The 17933-nt window shown below is 42.1% G+C and overlaps 2 protein-coding genes across 4 annotated transcripts in view; both read right to left on the reverse strand.

The window, feature by feature from the left end:
* The window catches only part of espnla (espin like a), a 33002-nt gene extending 27145 nt beyond the window's left edge, over positions 1-5857 (reverse strand). Inside the window, exons 1-2 of the mRNA XM_017697991.2 lie at positions 5164-5857; positions 1873-2063 (exon numbers count right to left, since the gene is read on the reverse strand). Of these exons, the coding sequence (XP_017553480.2) occupies positions 1873-2063; positions 5164-5457 (485 nt within the window). The 5' untranslated portion in view covers positions 5458-5857. The remainder of the gene's footprint in view (positions 1-1872; positions 2064-5163) is intronic.
* Positions 5858-5952: 95 nt separating this feature from the next.
* scly (selenocysteine lyase) lies at positions 5953-16214 on the reverse strand. 3 transcript variants are annotated; one of them, XM_017697994.2, is made up of 13 exons: positions 16133-16214; positions 13131-13243; positions 11861-11970; positions 11669-11769; positions 11350-11536; positions 11007-11134; positions 10701-10856; positions 9793-9899; positions 9633-9669; positions 9400-9483; positions 9173-9275; positions 8525-8600; positions 5953-6647 (listed from the first exon to the last, which is right to left on the reverse strand). In XM_017697994.2, exons 2-13 carry the CDS (start codon positions 13238-13240, stop codon positions 6494-6496), a joined length of 1353 nt encoding a protein of 450 aa, XP_017553483.2. In that variant the 5' UTR covers positions 13241-13243; positions 16133-16214; the 3' UTR covers positions 5953-6493. The 3 variants fall into 3 exon arrangements, with proteins under 3 accessions (XP_017553483.2, XP_037390683.1, XP_017553481.2); XM_037534786.1 differs by lacking the exon at positions 16133-16214 and adding an exon at positions 13618-13767; XM_017697992.2 differs by lacking the exon at positions 16133-16214 and adding an exon at positions 13493-13629.
* Positions 16215-17933: the final 1719 nt, after the last annotated feature.

Consider the following 17933-nt stretch of genomic DNA (forward strand, 5'->3'; position numbering starts at 1 on the left):
GATGACCAGAGAATACAGAGGTTAAATGGCCTACAAGCCTCCTCTCTAAACTGCCCTAAGGTTTCTGTAAAGCTACAGAGGGCTAGGACATGAAGACAGATTTGACAACATAATGAATAACACTTTGAATAACTCACCAGTTTTTGTTTACATTTACATTTCTGGCATTTGGCTGACGTTCTTATCCAGAGCGACTCACACTTTGATCATTTTACACAGGCAGGCCAAGACTGTGTTAGGAGTCTTGCCCAAGGACTGTCATTGGTATAGTGTAGGGTGTTTGCCCAGGTGGGGATTGAACCCCAGTCTACAGTGTAGAAGGCAGAGGTGTTACCCACTACACTAACCAACCACCGTTTTTAATCGCCCAATTTAACCAAAATTATTCATATGAATATGATACAATGCACTGCTATGCACATGTTTATTCTGTGCAGGTATGGCAACAATCAGATAAGATAAGGTAGATAAGATAATCCTTTAGTAGTCCCACAACAGGGAAATTCTCAGTGTTACAGCAGTAAAGGGACAACAAGGCACTCAATATAAAGAGAAGAAGTAACAAGAGAATTAACAAGCAAGTAATTAAGTTTTTTTCACAGTTTGTTACTTGTTACTAATATATATATACATATTATATATATATACATATTATATATATATATATATATATATATATATATATATATATATATATATATATATATATATATATATATATATATATATATATAAAATACTAAACAAAGATAAAATGTATAAACTCCATCCTTCACAGTTAGTAGTAATTAGACTGAATACAAATATACAGTCTAAATGTCAAAAAAGCAATTTTTATTGATTTCTGATGTGGTCTTGTCACATAAAATCAGTCTGTCAAGCTCTTCGGATAACTCTGAAGAGTAAAAAAAAAAAGAAACGTGTCATACCCTGTATTTTACTCCTATATTTTACTCCTATGCTACTGACCACTGCTTTCACTGAGGGGTAGGTGGACACTGTACAGTGGAGGAGAGCTCAACAACAACCCCAGCAGAGCACAGTATGGGGAGGAAAAGTGCAGACTTACACCATCTGCTGGTTGCGTTTAAAACAGTTTGAGTCACCATTTATTTCCACCATTAAGAAATAAGGGATCTGCCTTGAAAACAGATTAAGAATCACTTAACATTGAAACTGTTGTGAAACAAGCATTTTGAGACCATACCAGCACATTAGCTACAAATACAATATAACAGCACGTAACTGTGAAAATTAAAATACAATTGTAAAAAACTACAAAGCCCATGTCTTGGTAGCAGCACTACTTTGTTGTGGTGACATCATTCTGTAGTCAATTTTGGGGAAACACATTTAAAAGCTGTGTCTCTTTTACTGTCAGTTAATCATGTGAACATTGACAGTGTCAAATATAACTGAATATGGCACTGACATGGCACATTGTTACAATCTGTAATGTGCATCATGTCCAATTGATCTTAAATTACTTTAGTGAGGACAGAACTGTCCAATTAACTCAGAGTTGGCTAAATCTGTCACTAACACAGAAACTTTCTGTAAGCCATATGTGATATCACATCATTGTTTTACAATGTCCTTTCCATCAGGGATGTCCGTTGGTGAAACTGCAGCAGCAGTGGTAGCATGTCGGATGAAGGTTGAGTGATTAGGAGCAGCTATTTCAATGGAGGTGGAATGCTCTTTTGGCTGAATGCAATCACATCTTCACAGCTATGTCCCAATAACTAATATAAAGAGTAGAGGCTTTTACAAAATCAAAAGGGGACAAACTCCCTATTAACAGGCAGATGTCTATAAACCTTTGGACGGATAACATATATGTAGTGAGGTTAGCTTTGGGAGGTTTCCTACCCTGGAGCTTGGCCAATCAGAAGTTTCAGGCAGGTAAGGTCACCCCTTGCAGCAGCATAGTGTGCAGGAAGAGCCCCACAGTCAGTCTCCTGCTCTGCCCCACCCCCAAAGGCCAGCAGCCAACTGACCACCTCCACTCTTCCGAACCGAGCAGCGAGGTGGAGCGCAGTGGTTCCTGCAGCATCTTGCTCCTGAAAATAAGATGCTCTGCTATTAGTATCATTATATTTTGAAGTCATAGTATGGCAGAGCAACCATGGCATGAACTCTCAACCTAGCACATTCTACCAAGGCACATCAGGGTCACTGTTGTACTGAGAACGGTCCACCACCCAAATAATATCTGCTCAACAGCGGCCCTGCGGACAGAAACTGACCAATGATAAACGGGGTAGAGAAATGGTGATAAAATGTGCATGACCACAGATGGGCTACAGTCTGTAACAGTGTACCTCTATGATAGGCGTACACAAGTGTTTGGTGAGTATATTGGACTGTGCAAACCAAGAAATCATTCAACAGGCTGTAACATGTTCCAATATTTATGCTATTATTTGATCGGTATCATAACTACAAACTGAAAAGAACATTCAGATACAAAAAGATCATATACTGATGTCACCTCACAACAGAACCATAGCAACTGCTTGTAGTGTGCATTCAGTCACATTTCTGCAAACCAAATCACCAAACTGGCCACCACAGCTCTACTCCACCAGTCTAATCAAATTAGGTCAGGCACATTTATTTAATCAGGTAAAGGAAAATGTTCATCTGTCCATTAATTATTCAGCCCTCATATAACTTTGACCTCATGTTGGCATGTACTGTCAGAGAGAGAAAAAAAAATTCAAACAACCAAAAAAAACAAAAAAGCCCTCACCAACATCTCTCTGACAAACTCCAGTAAGGCCACCAACTTGGAATAATGTTATCGCTTTAGTGAATGATAACAAGGCACTTAAACATGTACTTTAATACAACCCAGCTGGCCATAAATTTGATCAAGGGGTTGTTGAGGTTAAGAGAGCCGGTTTGCATTAGTGTGAGAGAGAGCTGCAGCAAGGTCCCGGAGGACTGCTGTGGGCCGTGGGTTGCTCAGTAAACAGCTCAAGCGTTGGAGGGTAGAGTGAGACCCCTCCACCCCATCTGCTCCTGATTAGAGCGGTCATGCAACTCTACTGGACAAAGAGCATACGGAAAGAGAGGGGGTGATGTAAGCACACCGTTTACACTGTCCTGCAGCAGTTGACCCTAACCATTTTCCGAATTATGTAAAGGCCTATACTTAGAACAGGTGGAACTGACCAATGCTAGTGTTGTTTGGTACATGAGCTCACCGTGTGCTGAAGGAAATAAGGATGTAAGGTTCCATCAGAAACAAATTGCTTTACCATTGATCGTTAAATGCTGGCTTTCACAAAGTAAACGTCACAATCGATTTCAAGACAGACTTACAGTTACACTGGAACTCATTCCCCACCATTTATCCATAAATTCTGTAATAGTTAAACACGGAATGTTTGAATTCCGTTCTGTTCAGAAATGCTTCACAACTGCATTACTTTACAATCAACACAATACAACAGCCTTGTTGATATCTAGTTTAACGTATCTGGTTCTTGCTCCAGCAGGGGTGTTGGCTGAGCCTGTAAATATCCAGGGCTCAACCCAGTTCACTGTAGAATTGTTTACGGATCTAGCCTCCCCAGATTTTTTTTTTCCAGGTTTGCAGTGTAATTTATTAGTTTTTTTTTTTATTATTGATCTGCAGGACTTTTCTTCTCAAACAGATGCCAGGTTGAGAGTTATGAGCTATCCCATTCTTATTCCGACCACTGACCTCTCTCCTTCCTTATGACCTCTGGTGGTAGCATAACTAGTGCACTGTCTCATTTGCACTGCTCAGCATTTAGAAGTTGCATTAATTGATGTTTATTTAAAATGACAAATTTAAGCTAGAGCCAATTTTTTTGCCTCTTCTCACTGCAATCTGTTCACATATTTAGACCCAATATCATTTCCTATTTTTACCCCTATCCCTTGTTTTTGAGTGTCACCTTGCCCCTTGTAACTCAATTACAATTAGTGGTTGAAATCGTCCTCCACGAAATGGGACAACACTCCAAGAACCCCACAGGTTATCAGTGGTCATTGATGGCCCCGGCCTTGCTGCTTGCCTGTTCTCAAAGGAAAAGGCACACTGTGGAAATTGTGACCCTCTTGCCCCTCTTCAATCTCATCATTCCACATATTCATCACTAAATTGAGAATATGGGGAAAAGGTTGTGCTGGATGCTCCTAAGCAACTTTTAGTAACATGTTAGCCATAACGATAACAAATAAAACATTTATTAATTTCTTATTCAATGTAGATTATTTGATCTGGTTTAAATGATTAAATTTTAGGGGCACTTTCAGAAGTATCAGAATGGAGGAATCGGGTGGATCCGATTATAACAGCAATAAAATCTGCAGAACTAACAGGAGCAAAACAAATGAATAATAGTTATAAACTACTGCTACAGACATTTAGTCAATGTTCCAGTGTTAATAAACATACAACCTAATGTTCCTGATGCTCCTCCTATTTAACATGCCATCTAACAAGTTTTAACACCCCACCATCTCTCCGCCTCCCTGTTCATTAGTCCTATCTCTCGGCCCCTGTGGGGTGGGGGCCAGTCTCTAGGATTAAGCAGAACTCCTTCCAAAGTTCTCAGAGACCTCTCCCCTCCTACTGCATTTCCTACTGCAATCACTGATGTGGTCAACACTGCAAGATGTGGTCTGAACCTGCAAACCATCAGAGAAATGTCACGTGTATTTTACACAGGTAGGGTTGCTTGCAAAATGCCTCATACAATAAATGACAGTACTTTCAACATGATCTTTTCAATATAGTCCATTAGACAATATCAGGTATTTGTAAAAATGCACGGATGTACTGGAAGTGACCAATTTTAATAATATTGAGTAAAAGAAAAACATTCGGCCAAAATAAAAATATTGGGCTGCAAATGAATTTTTACATACTCAAACAAAAAAATTCAAAAATAATGACAAAGTTACTGTATTGTTTCCACTGTTTATAGTCCTTTATAGTCCACTAATAGTTCTGTTAGTGTGATCTGTGCATTCAGTGCTAAAAACTTATACCATATCAAATGAACTGAATTGTGGTGAAATGTGAGATTTCTTAATGCACCCAAATGACTTCTAAAGAATCGGTATTGAGAGTTACACCCCTAATATCAGGCATTCACCCTGCCCACAAACTCTTCACCTCACCTGCACACTGCATCCTGCACTCTGCACCAGCCACTGCAGTTCCCGCATGTGTCCAGTGGCGGCTGCGTCGTGGACAGGTGTGGCCCCGTTCAAGGCCTTGCTATTAGCTGCCAATCCTGCCTCGGTCACCAGGAAGCGCAAACAGTCCAGCTGACCGCAACGAGCTGCATGATGGACAGGCCCCGCCCCCTGGGCGTCCACGATGGCCTCCATCATAAGTCCAGCTGTGGCCAGCTCCTTTAGGCTCACAATGTCCCCTACACAGGCATAAGCTATAGCCTTGTGGAGCACCATCACGCTCCTGCCTCTACCCACCAACACTGGCCGGCTGCATCCAGTCGAAAGAGAAGCTCAGCCTACCTTGACCGCATGCACATACTAGCATGGCTGGTGGAAGACGACACCACAGATACTGCCAGCTGGCAGCCAGGCGTACGTGTGTATGTGTGTGTGGAGGGCGCAGAGGAGCAGGTCAGGCCCAGTGAGCTGTAAAGGTAATGAAAGGAGCCCAGGTACGGCACAAAAGCACAGTCGCTCACGGCCCAGCACGGCCTTTGTGCCCAGACAGACACATGCCACCACACATGGCTGGACTGAGCAACACAGGCCTACCGGAAACTTAAGCAACACGATAGCCAGAGTCTGAAGACACGTGAGGACCAGCGCATGGAGGCACGGAGAGGGTTAACTCTAGGTTTTTACAACTCACGTTAAATATTCATGCTCCTCTGAATAGCCCAAGCAGTGTCATCTACAAAGAGAACAAGGGATTAGACTGGCACAGATTGGTTGAAGCTTGTAATATTTAATGATGAAAGAACAGCTCATCATCAGGACATGAAAGCAGCTGAAGTCCCTCAGCAATACCTCGCTGTTCGTTTGCTACACCTATAAGAGATCTTCAGTGCAACACACACAGCTATTACTGCTTTGATACAATAAGACTGGATCTATGCTCCCTTAAGATTTTTAAACCCACAGTGTGCACTTTAAGAACACGTATGTCAAATAAATAATTCACCATCATTCAAGCCACACACCCCTAAATAATCAGTGCATTTGGATCATAGAAGTGCAGCCCCATAACTTAATGTATTTTGACGAGAGGGATAACAATATACATACAAACAGTTTAAATATTTTTAAAATTCATAAAATGTTCAAACAGCTGGCCACATGAGCAAGTGTGGTACTTCAAGCCATGATACTTTGACCTTTTTATCTGTTCAATAAAAAAAAAAAAATTCAAAGCAATGCGAGCAAGTGCATACAGATTCCACTCAGAGTGGTGGTGCAGCCTCCACAAGAGAGATGCCACAGAAAACAGGCGCTAGTCCGTCTGCTCCAGTCGCTCCACAGCGTCTCGCAGGTCCTCCACTACAGCGTCCACGTCTTGTCGAGATGTCCCTTTGCCCACGCTGATCCGCAGAGCATTTATTGCCACATGGTACGGGATCCCACAGTTCAGCAGAATATGTGAAGGTCTGTAGAGCACACAGTGAAGTGAAGCCAACAACACTCAGTGTTATGTGAAATGGTGCGCATTAACACCAGCAATAGCAGCAGTCATTAGTGGGAATCATTTTACTGTCCCTCAGGGTAAATTCCAGCAAGGCATGCTGGCACTACACTACACTAGGTAGAAAATGAAGATGAATGTAAAACTGTAAAAACTTGTGGGCATAATAGTTATGTTTCTTAAAAAGGCAGCCAACGAAAGTTTTACATTTTAATAATTGTATGAACAGTTACAAATGATAAGACAGAATAAGGATGGGCATTTTAGGCAAGAATGATATTTGAAGCTGTGGTAACACTACTGTAGGGTGCTGTTCATAAGGCTACATGACAGCTACATAAGCTTGTCCTAACAACTAACACAACCCTACGTTTATAAATGTTTATTCCAACAGACATCAGCTGCTATAAAGGTTACATTTGACAATTTTGATCAAAGTCAGCTAAAGTAGCCTTTAAGCCAGATGACGCCTGCTGGAATAAGCATGTATAATCAGTTATGTAGGTTTATCTCAGTTGTCATGACAAACTTGTCATGTATCCTTATGAACAGACCCTACAGTAAAGTGTTAAAGTGGTGTTATTATTGTAAGGAGCATACGGTTCTGCAATCTCACTGTTCTTAAAGAAACAGCTCTGATCCCAGCTGTACAGCACGGCAGCAAGTGAGCAACAAACCACACTTCCCTCAGATTCTCTTCTTTGAGGCATCATCTGTAAATATGTAATTGATACAGCTGTAGATTTTAGAATATTCCACTGGAGACTTTCCTTGTAATGAATGAGTGAAAGGTGTTCACCACATACACAGACTTCATCGGTGTCCGCATCAGTAAGAAATCGGTAGTAATGCATCAAACTACTCACAAAATGGAACGTAGGTTTATCATTTATCGATATGCAGCTCCAAACTGTTGTAACCTGCGTTCATCCCAGCAGCGATGCAATGGGACAGAGTGGCTGAAGGTTATTTACCGTCAACAAGAACTAGCGATTTCCAGCGACAGGAGGCAGAATAAATGTTGGTTACGCAAAGTGGACACAATCAGCAGCATAAAGCTGAGCAATGTTTAAGTATTTCAGGAGTAAAGTGATGTGGTGATTAGCAATGGCAACTGAGCTGGGTGCTAAGTACTTAATCTGCGCCAAAGTAAAACAGTACAAACCTTTATCGATTCCTAGACATTTGTTCCTACTAGAGGTGGAGAAAGGGCAGCAGTACTTTCCCAACAGGCCGTGATCGGAAAGACCAATCAGTTTTTTTTTCTTTAACATGAGCACAATTTATTCTTTCCATCAGCGAAACCATGGCAGCCAACAAACAGCTCGAGTTCAGATACGCTTACAAGTGCTAAGTGACCAGCAATTTGAGCGAGAAGGTGTGAGAAGTTGCTCCCAGGCTGAACGCGGGGTTAGAGTAAGCGAGTGTTAGCCAGGCAAATCCAGTTCTACACTGAAAAAAACGTGAAAATTTGGACATCAAACATGTCTTAGCTAATTTGGGGTAAGTGGGGAAAAATATCCATTTTCCACCAAAATATTATAATTATACATGTATATTTATTATATTATACATTTATAATGTAAGAAAGAAGCTAATTATCCTATCAAAAATGCTAATTCATTACTATTTGTATTCATTTTTTTGACTTAAGACTGAAAATTCTGACTCATCCCTACAAACAAACTGAAATATATTCGTTGAATCAAGTTCCTTTCTGCATTAACTAATTCAGCACTAGCCAACCTCAGTCTGACCCTACTGTTACAAAATTTATACCAACCCCATAAGAGCTATGGCACAGGTGCTTGGAGTGTGCAAGTTCAAGCCCCGGCAACTTACTGATCTCCTCGGTCTGAGTGGCAGGCAGCACCAACACTGGCCAGTAACCTCCTGCACGTGGACAGCACTCTGTGACCTATGACAGGGGGAGCTCAGATCAATTATTCAGTGCGGCTATTGTGTTTTACAAATGGTCGAGGTCATGATCTGAGCCACTTTCGATCAGCACACAACGTGAGAAACCATTTACTAAATTAATTGGTGAATCTTTTTAATTTCATACACTAATATTTGATTGACCGGGCATCACTGCCAAAGCCCGTTCGACAGAAACCAAACAAATGGCTACAAGCCCAAAGGTCGAGATTTCAGACTGTCCAAACAAAAAAAGGGAAAATATCTGGAATACTTCTCAACCAGACGGTTCACACCAACTGAATATCTAAATTTAATATGGTTATATGTGAGTTTGAGTGTGTAGACACTTTAACACACTTTGTTAAACAGTGTTAAATTGTCAAATGCAGATAAACTGTAATTGTGCACCAAAATGCACAGAAGTGTGTTCTCAGCAGATGATACTTTAATTTTCTTTTAAAAACTCAACGAAACATGACTGGGGTGCACAAACATTTGCATTCGACTGCAGATTGCTTTCATTAGAAAAAAAAAATGAGAAAGACTGAGAACATGACTAAAGACACTCACCTTGCAGTCCTTGACCCAAAATTGACACATTACATGTGTTGGGCAGCGTGTCTGTGCCGGGAAAATGGCTGTTGAATCTAACTTTCTCTTTTCCAAATGTGGCCTAAAAAGATAGAAGAGATCCATAACATCACTTAAGCATCACTCATCCTGAAAGTTAATGCATATAAACAGTGAATACAAGAGACACACTGTAAATTGACACTGTACAGACTATTAGGACTGACCAGTAGCTTTTGTTCCAGGTAAAGTCTAGTGTCTAGGAGATGGGCCTCATACTCTGCCAGGTTTGCAGTCACCAACTCTGCAGCCTGAGCGGAGATATTCAAAACACAGAGACTCAGATTCAGTCATTTCAGAAACACTGTTCACTAGCCTTGTCACATGCAAGTCACAGTGGTGGTCATACGGTCAGTGGCCTTTTTCAAAAAATACAATATTGACAATTGGCAGAGTTCACCTTCCCCAGACCAGCAATCATCGCTGTGTTCTCTGTCCTAAGAAACAAGATGGGAGGAACAAGTATTATCTGGTTTTATTTGATTATTTATGGGTTTCAATTTATAGCAATGCTATACAACACTGATACTACAGTGCCGGGCAATAAAGCCATACAATACCCTGGTCTGAAGTTACGCTCCTGTCCTCCACCAAAGAGCAAAGGGTAAACAGGGGTCATCACTCCAGGACCATTCGCATACAAGGCACCAATTCGGGGAGCATAAAACTGGAACACATGATCAACAGGTAGAATTACCCACTTGTAGTGTAAAGAGACGGCAAACAGCAGACAGTTAACGTCCAGTCACACTTGCATTTGACAGTGTTTTTTTTCACAAGCTGTATATTAATTTAAATGGAATTCGCGGCGATCTGCTGATTTTGCAGAGCAGAACTCCACAGCAATTTAAACTGAACACGAAATTTCAACTTTGATGAACATTGACATGCAAATGTGTGTCCAATAACAATTTCTAAGCATGAAACTTTTACTCTCTCTTCCTCACTGGATCTAAATCAACACATGAAATGGTGAATGCATAATGGTCTTATGCATAATGGTGAAGATAGCCAGCATGTTAACTGCGATGTCAGCTCCATGGCTAACCACAGCTGCACACCACCCATAAATAAAATGTTTGTTAAACATTTAAAAATGTGCAAAAGAGTTTGAGCAAAAGTTTTTTTTCTTGCTTCATGTACTTTTTTCTATAGAATACATTTTAGAAACAATGTATTTGAAATGTATTTCTCACATAACAAAAATACATCCATGTATTTTTTCCTATAAGGAAAATCACTCCACTGGTACCAACCGTGTTATGTATATTTTATAATTATGTTCACATTTACATTGTTACTATTTATGGCTGCGAGTTAGCGAGCTTACTAACAGTACTGACATGGTTCATTTTTTTTGCCAACCGAACTCCTGACCAGCCTCGGTCATACACATTTCACAAGGCAACACAAACTGCAAAGGTCTAGTGTGATTCCAGCTTTAGGCCTTGACAATCCCATTGGTTACCTTGTGTCCAACTATTGTCATATAGTCCACCCCCAGCTCTTGTGCATCCACCCTTATCTTCCCAATGGCTTGTGCGGCATCAGTGTGCAGCAGAACTCTTGGAGACGATGATGACCTCTTTGCTGACCTCACCTTCTGACAAATGTCCTTAATCGGCTGAACGGAACGTGAAGACAATTAGCGTAAGCTGAACATCTGGGTAAAGCGTATAACAGCATAGTGCATGCATAACAACAACAACATGCATGCACTGAAACTCAAATCAAAAATAGCTGGCATAAAGGATTGGTGCTGCAGTCCACTTACCATAATGACACCTGTCTCATTGTTGGCCAGCATGACTGTCACCAGGCAGGTGTTGGGACGCATTGCTGCCATAACATCCTCCACCTCCACCCGGCCCGTCACCTTGGAAACGGGTAGAAAAGTGACATCTACAACAAAAATCCAATCAAAGCAGCATCAGAACAAATGCAAAATGCACTCTTATGACTACATAACTTATAATAGTAGTTAATGAATTCACAGTGCATGCTGAGTAATAAGCTTCAGGATTAAAAACGGAATCCTAAGTCTAGAATTAAGGAATTAAGCAGTTCAAATCTAACAGAAACAGTTCTTGTAATCCACTGTAAATCCTTCTCATTACCTGCTTTGCCTACTTTTAACAGGTGTTCAGCTGTGAGTCTGATAGAGTCATGCTCCACGTTGGAGGTGATTACGTGAGGGAGGACCTTCTTGCCATTCGGCTGGTGGTTCTCCTCCTGGCCTCCCTCAGCCGATGCTCTGCTCTTCCAGAAGTGTTCCAGCGCTGAATGGAACACCATATTATTAGCCTGAGGAAGATCCGGGGAGAAACAGGAGCAACTGCTGTTAAAGAGTGAAACATTAGAGGCAATATCATTCCTCTCTCTGTGCAGAAACTGATAAACTTGACTGAGGTTTAATTAAACAGTGCAGGTCCTCACCTCAGTGCCACCAGAGGTAAATATGATATCTGATGCCTTTCCACCAACCATTCTAGCTATGCTGTCTCTGGCCTGGTTCATGATGCCTTTGGCTTTCAAACCTGGAGAGAGACTGGAATATATAGGTAAATCTGTTCTACACGGAGTCCCAGAGGTCCAGTGTGCGTCCATGAGAGCAGTCTGAGAACATACCTGGCAGATATGTGCTGCTAGGGTTCCCCCAAGCATCACATAAAGCCTCTGTAATCGCACTGATCACCTCAGGTTCCACAGGTGTTGTGGCATTGAAGTCCATATATATTCTGGTTGAAAAGGAAAACAACCTCTGTAATTATCAGTTATTATGCATGTGCAATTTTATTAGCCATAATAAAAGTATTAGCCATGCCCTAACCTGTTATTATTATTGTAAAGAAATGGAAGCTGCATAATACCACCTGAGTACCCACTGCCTAGACAAGGCCACGCCTCAAAACTCCCTCAGAGCAAGAAGGGAGCTTGTGAGGGAAGCCATAGAGGAGTCAATCACTCTGACAGAGCTACAGAGTTAAGAGGCTGAGACCAGAGTGAATATACACTGGTCAACAATAACAAGATCCCTGCATACAACTGGCCTGTACAGGAGGAAATACCACATTATACCACATTACTGAGGAAATACCACAATAAAGCACATGTGGAGTTTGACAGAAAATATGAGTGACAGCTAAAACGTGGGAGACGTTAAAGAACAACAGCGGAGAGATTAAACAACAAAAAGGTGAATGTCTCCTGGCTGTCCTGTATTGCAACGTGTAAAAAAGGCAGAAACACTCCTGTTAACTTCAGTGGAAATGGGCAGAGCTTAAGGGGCTGTAGATTGATTGGGCAACTGTATATGTACTCGAGTTGGGTTTTTGTGATGTCACTAATAATTCAAAATGGTCTGTTTTTGGAGCTTAAGTTGTCATAGATAGACTGGTGAACGAACAGCATGTTTTGAAATTTTAGCAATGTTTACATACTATACCCCATGTTGACATGGGGGCAGTTGTTGCCTGGAGGTTAGGGAGCTGGCCCTCAATCCCCAGCGCCAACAGTCCATGACTGAGGCGTCCTTGAGCAAGACACCTAACCCCCAACTGCTCCCCGGGGGCCGTGGATAGGGCTGCCCACCGCTCCGGGCAAGTGTGCTCACTGCCCCCTAGTGTGTGTGTATTAACTAGTGGGTATGTGGTGTTTCACTTCATGGATGGGGTAAATGCAGAGGTGGGATTTCCCCGGCTGTGGGATTAAAAAAAGTATCTCTTAACTTATATGAAGTGTATTTTTAATGATATGGGCCCATTAAAAGCACAGCACGTGACTTTAAATTTTATGTACTTTTCCAAACACAACCATTAGACTCAGGCCTTAAAGCTGGAGGAAGGCAGGATTCTGTTAAAGCAGATGGAGAGCGCATTGATGAGTCAGCCCGTCTCACCTCTCCACAGCAGGCCCGGCCACAAGCTCCGCATCTGCTCCCACATGGTCTGAAATTCTGTCCCATGAACTGTGATCCGGAACAACCGGAGGAGCAGCCTTTTCGGACATGACCTAAACGAAGCGGGGAGAGAGACACCATGAGAACAAACGCAGCTCAGACTCCACCATAACGCGCGTTTACAGTCGATGTTACTGGAGCGAGTCAACCACACGGCTCATCTCCTGCCCACAAGTAACGAGAGGGGGGTTTGCTTGCTGTGTGTGCGGCCAGCTCTCACCACAGTTATAAGATAAACTGGAATAAAGGGTCAGCTGCATGAACCGGAGCCGGTGGTCCACGTGTGAAGCGGCTTTACTCACTGATCCTCCCTCATGTCCGGCCGAGCGCCATAACGAGAGCATCACATACAGCACGCCGCGTATTTCATCACGAACGGGGCTGAAAGCAGCGCGTCAGAGCTGCGGGGCTCAGCGGGGTCACTTACTCTTAGAAGACGGTAGGTTATCTGGTCAATCATTCACTGGCCCCCTCCAGCTCGGCTCAGACAGATCCTTCATGCAGGAAGCATTAGCTTAGCGCTCCTCCCGCTCTAAAAGCCCGCAGGGCGCAAACAGCGCCATCCAGTGTCGAGAGCAGGTTAAAGCAGGCTGGGTCCCCAATCCAGTTCTACAACACTCGTTCGCACAGCTGAAGGGTGTACTGTTCTCCAGGCCCACTCAGAGACTCTGACTCGCAGCCTCGCATGGAAACGACTAGGACATTCCTTGGAAGCAAGTAAGAAAGCTTATGGGCCAGACAGTCAGTCACTTCTGCCTTCCTTACTTTGAATTTTTGATGATGATGGAAAAAAAACTGTATCTTAAGAATGTTTTTCCCCCTTTTCTGTTTCTGGCAGCAGTATGGGAAAATATTTGGATTTTGAAATAAGGGCTTATGTTCTTACAATACTGACTTCTCAAAAAATTAACTTATTATCCTGAAACAGTTCATTATTTTCTCAAATATTTCAAAATAACAATAATGACGTAGATCTTTAATTGTTTATTTTCTCAGGATTTTAAGATTGTTAAAATTATTTGCGAGTTTTTAAATTAAGAAAGTGTCTTATATACACTGCTCAAAAAAATAAAGGGAACACTCAAATAACACATCCTAGATCTGAATGAATGAAATATTCTCATTGAATACTTTGTTCTGTACGAAGTTGAATGTGCTGACAACAAAATCACAAAAATCATCAATGGAAATCAAAGTTATTAACCAATGGAGGCCTGGATTTGGAGTCACACACAAAATTAAAGTGGAAAAACACATGACAGGCTGATCCAACTTTGATGTGATGTCCTTAAAACAAGTCAAAATGAGGCTCAGTGTTGTGTGTGGCCTCCACGTGCCTGTATGACCTCCCTACAAGGCCTGGGCAGCTCCTTATGAGGTGGCGGATGGTCTCCTGAGGGATCTCCCAGACTTGGACTAAAGCATCCGCCAACTCCTGGACAGTCTGTGGTGCAACGTGGTGTTGGTGGATGGAGCGAGACATGATGTCCCAGATGTGCTCAATCGGATTCAGGTCTGGGGAACGGGCGGGCCAGTCCATAGCTTCAATGCCTTCATCTTGCAGGAACTTCTGACACACTCCAGCCACATGAGGTCTAGCATTGTCCTGCATTAGGAGGAACCCAGGGCCAACCGCACCAGCATATGGTCTCACAAGGGGTCTGAGGATCTCATCACGGTACCTAATGGCAGTCAGGCTACCTCTGGCGAGCACATGGAGGGCTGTGCGGCCCTCCAAAGAAATGCCACCCCACACCATTACTGACCCACTGCCAAACCAGTCGTGCTGAAGGATGTTGCAGGCAGCAGATCGCTCTCCACGGCGTCTCCAGACTCTGTCACGTCGGTCACATGTGCTCAGTGTGAACCTGCTTTCATCTGTGAAGATCACAGGGCGCCAGTGGTGAATTTGCCAATCCTGGTGTTCTCTGGCAAATGCCAAGCGTCCTGCACGGTGTTGGGCTGTGAGCACAACCCCCATCTGTGGACGTCGGGCCCTCATACCATCCTCATGGAGTCGGTTTCTAACCGTTTGTGCAGACACATGCGCATTTGTGGCCTGCTGGAGGTCATTTTGCAGGGCTCTGGCAGTGCTCCTCCTGTTCCTCCTTGCACAAAGGCGGAGGTAGCGGTCCTGCTGCTGGGTGCTGTGTTCCCTTTATTTTTTTGAGCATTATTTATTTTATATATATATATATATAAAAAATTGTCGAGATACAAAGTCATTATTTTGACCCAATCAAGTAATTTTTGTCAACATACTAACTCTTGACATAAACCTACTACTGCCAGAAACAGAGAGATAGAAAAATCATAGGTGATTTTTTTTTTTTTCCTCTGCCTGGTAAGAATAGATTTCTAAACAACCTAACACTGTTTTTTGCAAAATTATTTTAAAATGTATTTAAAAAATTATAGTTTCACAAAATGTATGTTTTCACACAAGCAACCTAAATATCTCTACTACAAATGAAACACATTGTTCCTTTTACGTTAGTAAACATATACAATGCGGATACGCTGATCTTTCAGAAGGAGATCTACTGTTTCAGCTTCTGTCTAGAGAAGCTTGGCTATAGATTAGAATCCTCCATGTTCAGTTAGAGAAACAAAGCAAACAACTGCAGAACATTTGAACATTAACTAAGGCATACACAGCTCTGTCTGCTTCCACCGGTGATTTTAAAGCCATTTAAAAAAAAATTAAAGGAAAAGTTCTGTAAAAAAAAAAAAAAAACCTAACAGTGAAAACCACTAATTATAGCCAACAAACATGACATGATCATGAGGCTAAATAACTGGGTAAATATTAGTTTCCATTTCTCGTTAGACATGTTAGATCCAGCTATTACATTATAGACTATTAGTCAAGGAGTTAGACAAAGAGTACAGACATATTACAATCTCATACCTTCCATTTAAACAGAAAAGCACTGTTTTACCTTTTTCCTCAGAAAGAAGGCGAACGCTGGCCAGAGTCACTGCGACAGTGTATTGTTGATCACAGAGACTGCAGCTGGGTGACCTCTGTTACCTTTATCAGCCATTAAATTCAAGCATGCAGGTGCGATAAAGCGTGGCTACTATTACCCCAAAGGAATAAAAATGGTATGTCTTATGGGTAGAGTAGGGCAAGCAGCTAGGCACTGAAAAAGAAAGGGGCAGGAGTAGAGAAGTTCTTTTTTTTAACCAGTCACCTTTTATTCTGCCACAACTGTGTATTTACAGGCGCACTTTTAAAACAAAAAAACCAAAAAAAAAAAAAAAAACCCCAAGCAACCTCAATCAACAGAGGTAATTAGACTGTGGCTGCAAAGTCACATAAGTCTAGTCACGCAAATAATCCTTACAAACAGGTGCAGTCAAGCACTGCTACCAAAGGGGAAGAAGAACTCCCTAACTGTGGTTACGGAGCCGTATATATACAGGTAGCTCCTCCCCCAAGCTATTCCATCCCCCCCACAGGTAGGAAAATAAACCATACATTTCATATTTACATGCTGAAATGAATATGGTACAACATTATACATGGCCATCAAAATACAAGGCCATAGAAACAGTAATCAATCACTGTTATTTGCAATGTTCACATGATTCACTTTTCTCTTTGTATTTACCGGTTCTCACTCCCCTCCTCTACTACAGAGGGTGGACTCGCCCAGGTAAGTAAAAGCCCAGGAGTCACAAGCAATACTCTTTTAGGACCTGCAGGTGAGTATGAGCAGTGCATGTTAGAACAGGTAAGTATGTCTACAGTCATTTATAGTGGTAATGTGCTAAGGGGTACCTTGCATCATTACAGTAGGTCAAGCCTAATTAAATCCAAAAGCTCTGTCCAAGATAGTTTACAGATCTGGGCCATTTCTAGCAGAGATATGGCACGCCTGGCCCATGGTCGGCACTGGCAAACTGCACATGAGCCAAAAGTGACCCACAATAAAAAGCTTATTTCACCCATATGTGCCAATCTGGCAATCTGGGCCACTTCTGGCAAAGACATGAGTTACCTGACAGTCGTTTATGGTTTAAATGATTGTCACATTGATTGATTATCAGGGTGGTTTAAATTCAGATCTGTTTTAAATTTGAATTTTAGTTAGTTCAGCTCAGTCTGCTTCAGCACTAGGAACATGACTGCATATCCTAGTTTGTACTTTATTTCAGATTTAGTTTAAAATGATTTGTGGCTGCTTACTGTGTTCACTGCACATCGAATAGTAAGTTAATAGAAGAATAAAACTTCTTTGATGTTCCATCAACTTAAACTTTTAATTCAGCCAGGTTATGTACTTTAAATGAAAACGAGTCTTCATCACAAAGTAGGAAACCTTTCGTACATGTAGGCGTCCTTGGAACTTTAGACTTATAAACAGGAGTACCAGAGTGGTGCAACAGGCTAAGCATTTGCCCCATTATCGGCCAACCACAAGTTGAAATCACATTAATGCCATAATCACCTACAGCAGGCAGTCATAGAGGGGCAAGCACATGCGTCCAACCCCTGAGCCTGGTCCCACCCAACAGGGAAGCTGCTGGAACAGCTCAAGTGTTGTACTAGTGGTTTTGAGTGGTGGGTCAGCCCTCTAATGGCAGGCTGGGTTCTGGTAGCCGCATCTACCCCCTCCCCATGCCATCATTCTCTGCAGTATGCAGGCCGCCGGTAAGGGCTGGATGTGCCCCAGGTTTGGGCCATATCAAATTTGCTATCAGGGTTGTTACGACCAATGGATCGATTATCAGTTA

The sequence above is a fragment of the Pygocentrus nattereri genome, chromosome 26 (genome assembly GCF_015220715.1).
Source record: "Pygocentrus nattereri isolate fPygNat1 chromosome 26, fPygNat1.pri, whole genome shotgun sequence".
Classification (NCBI taxonomy): Eukaryota; Metazoa; Chordata; class Actinopteri; order Characiformes; family Serrasalmidae; genus Pygocentrus; species Pygocentrus nattereri.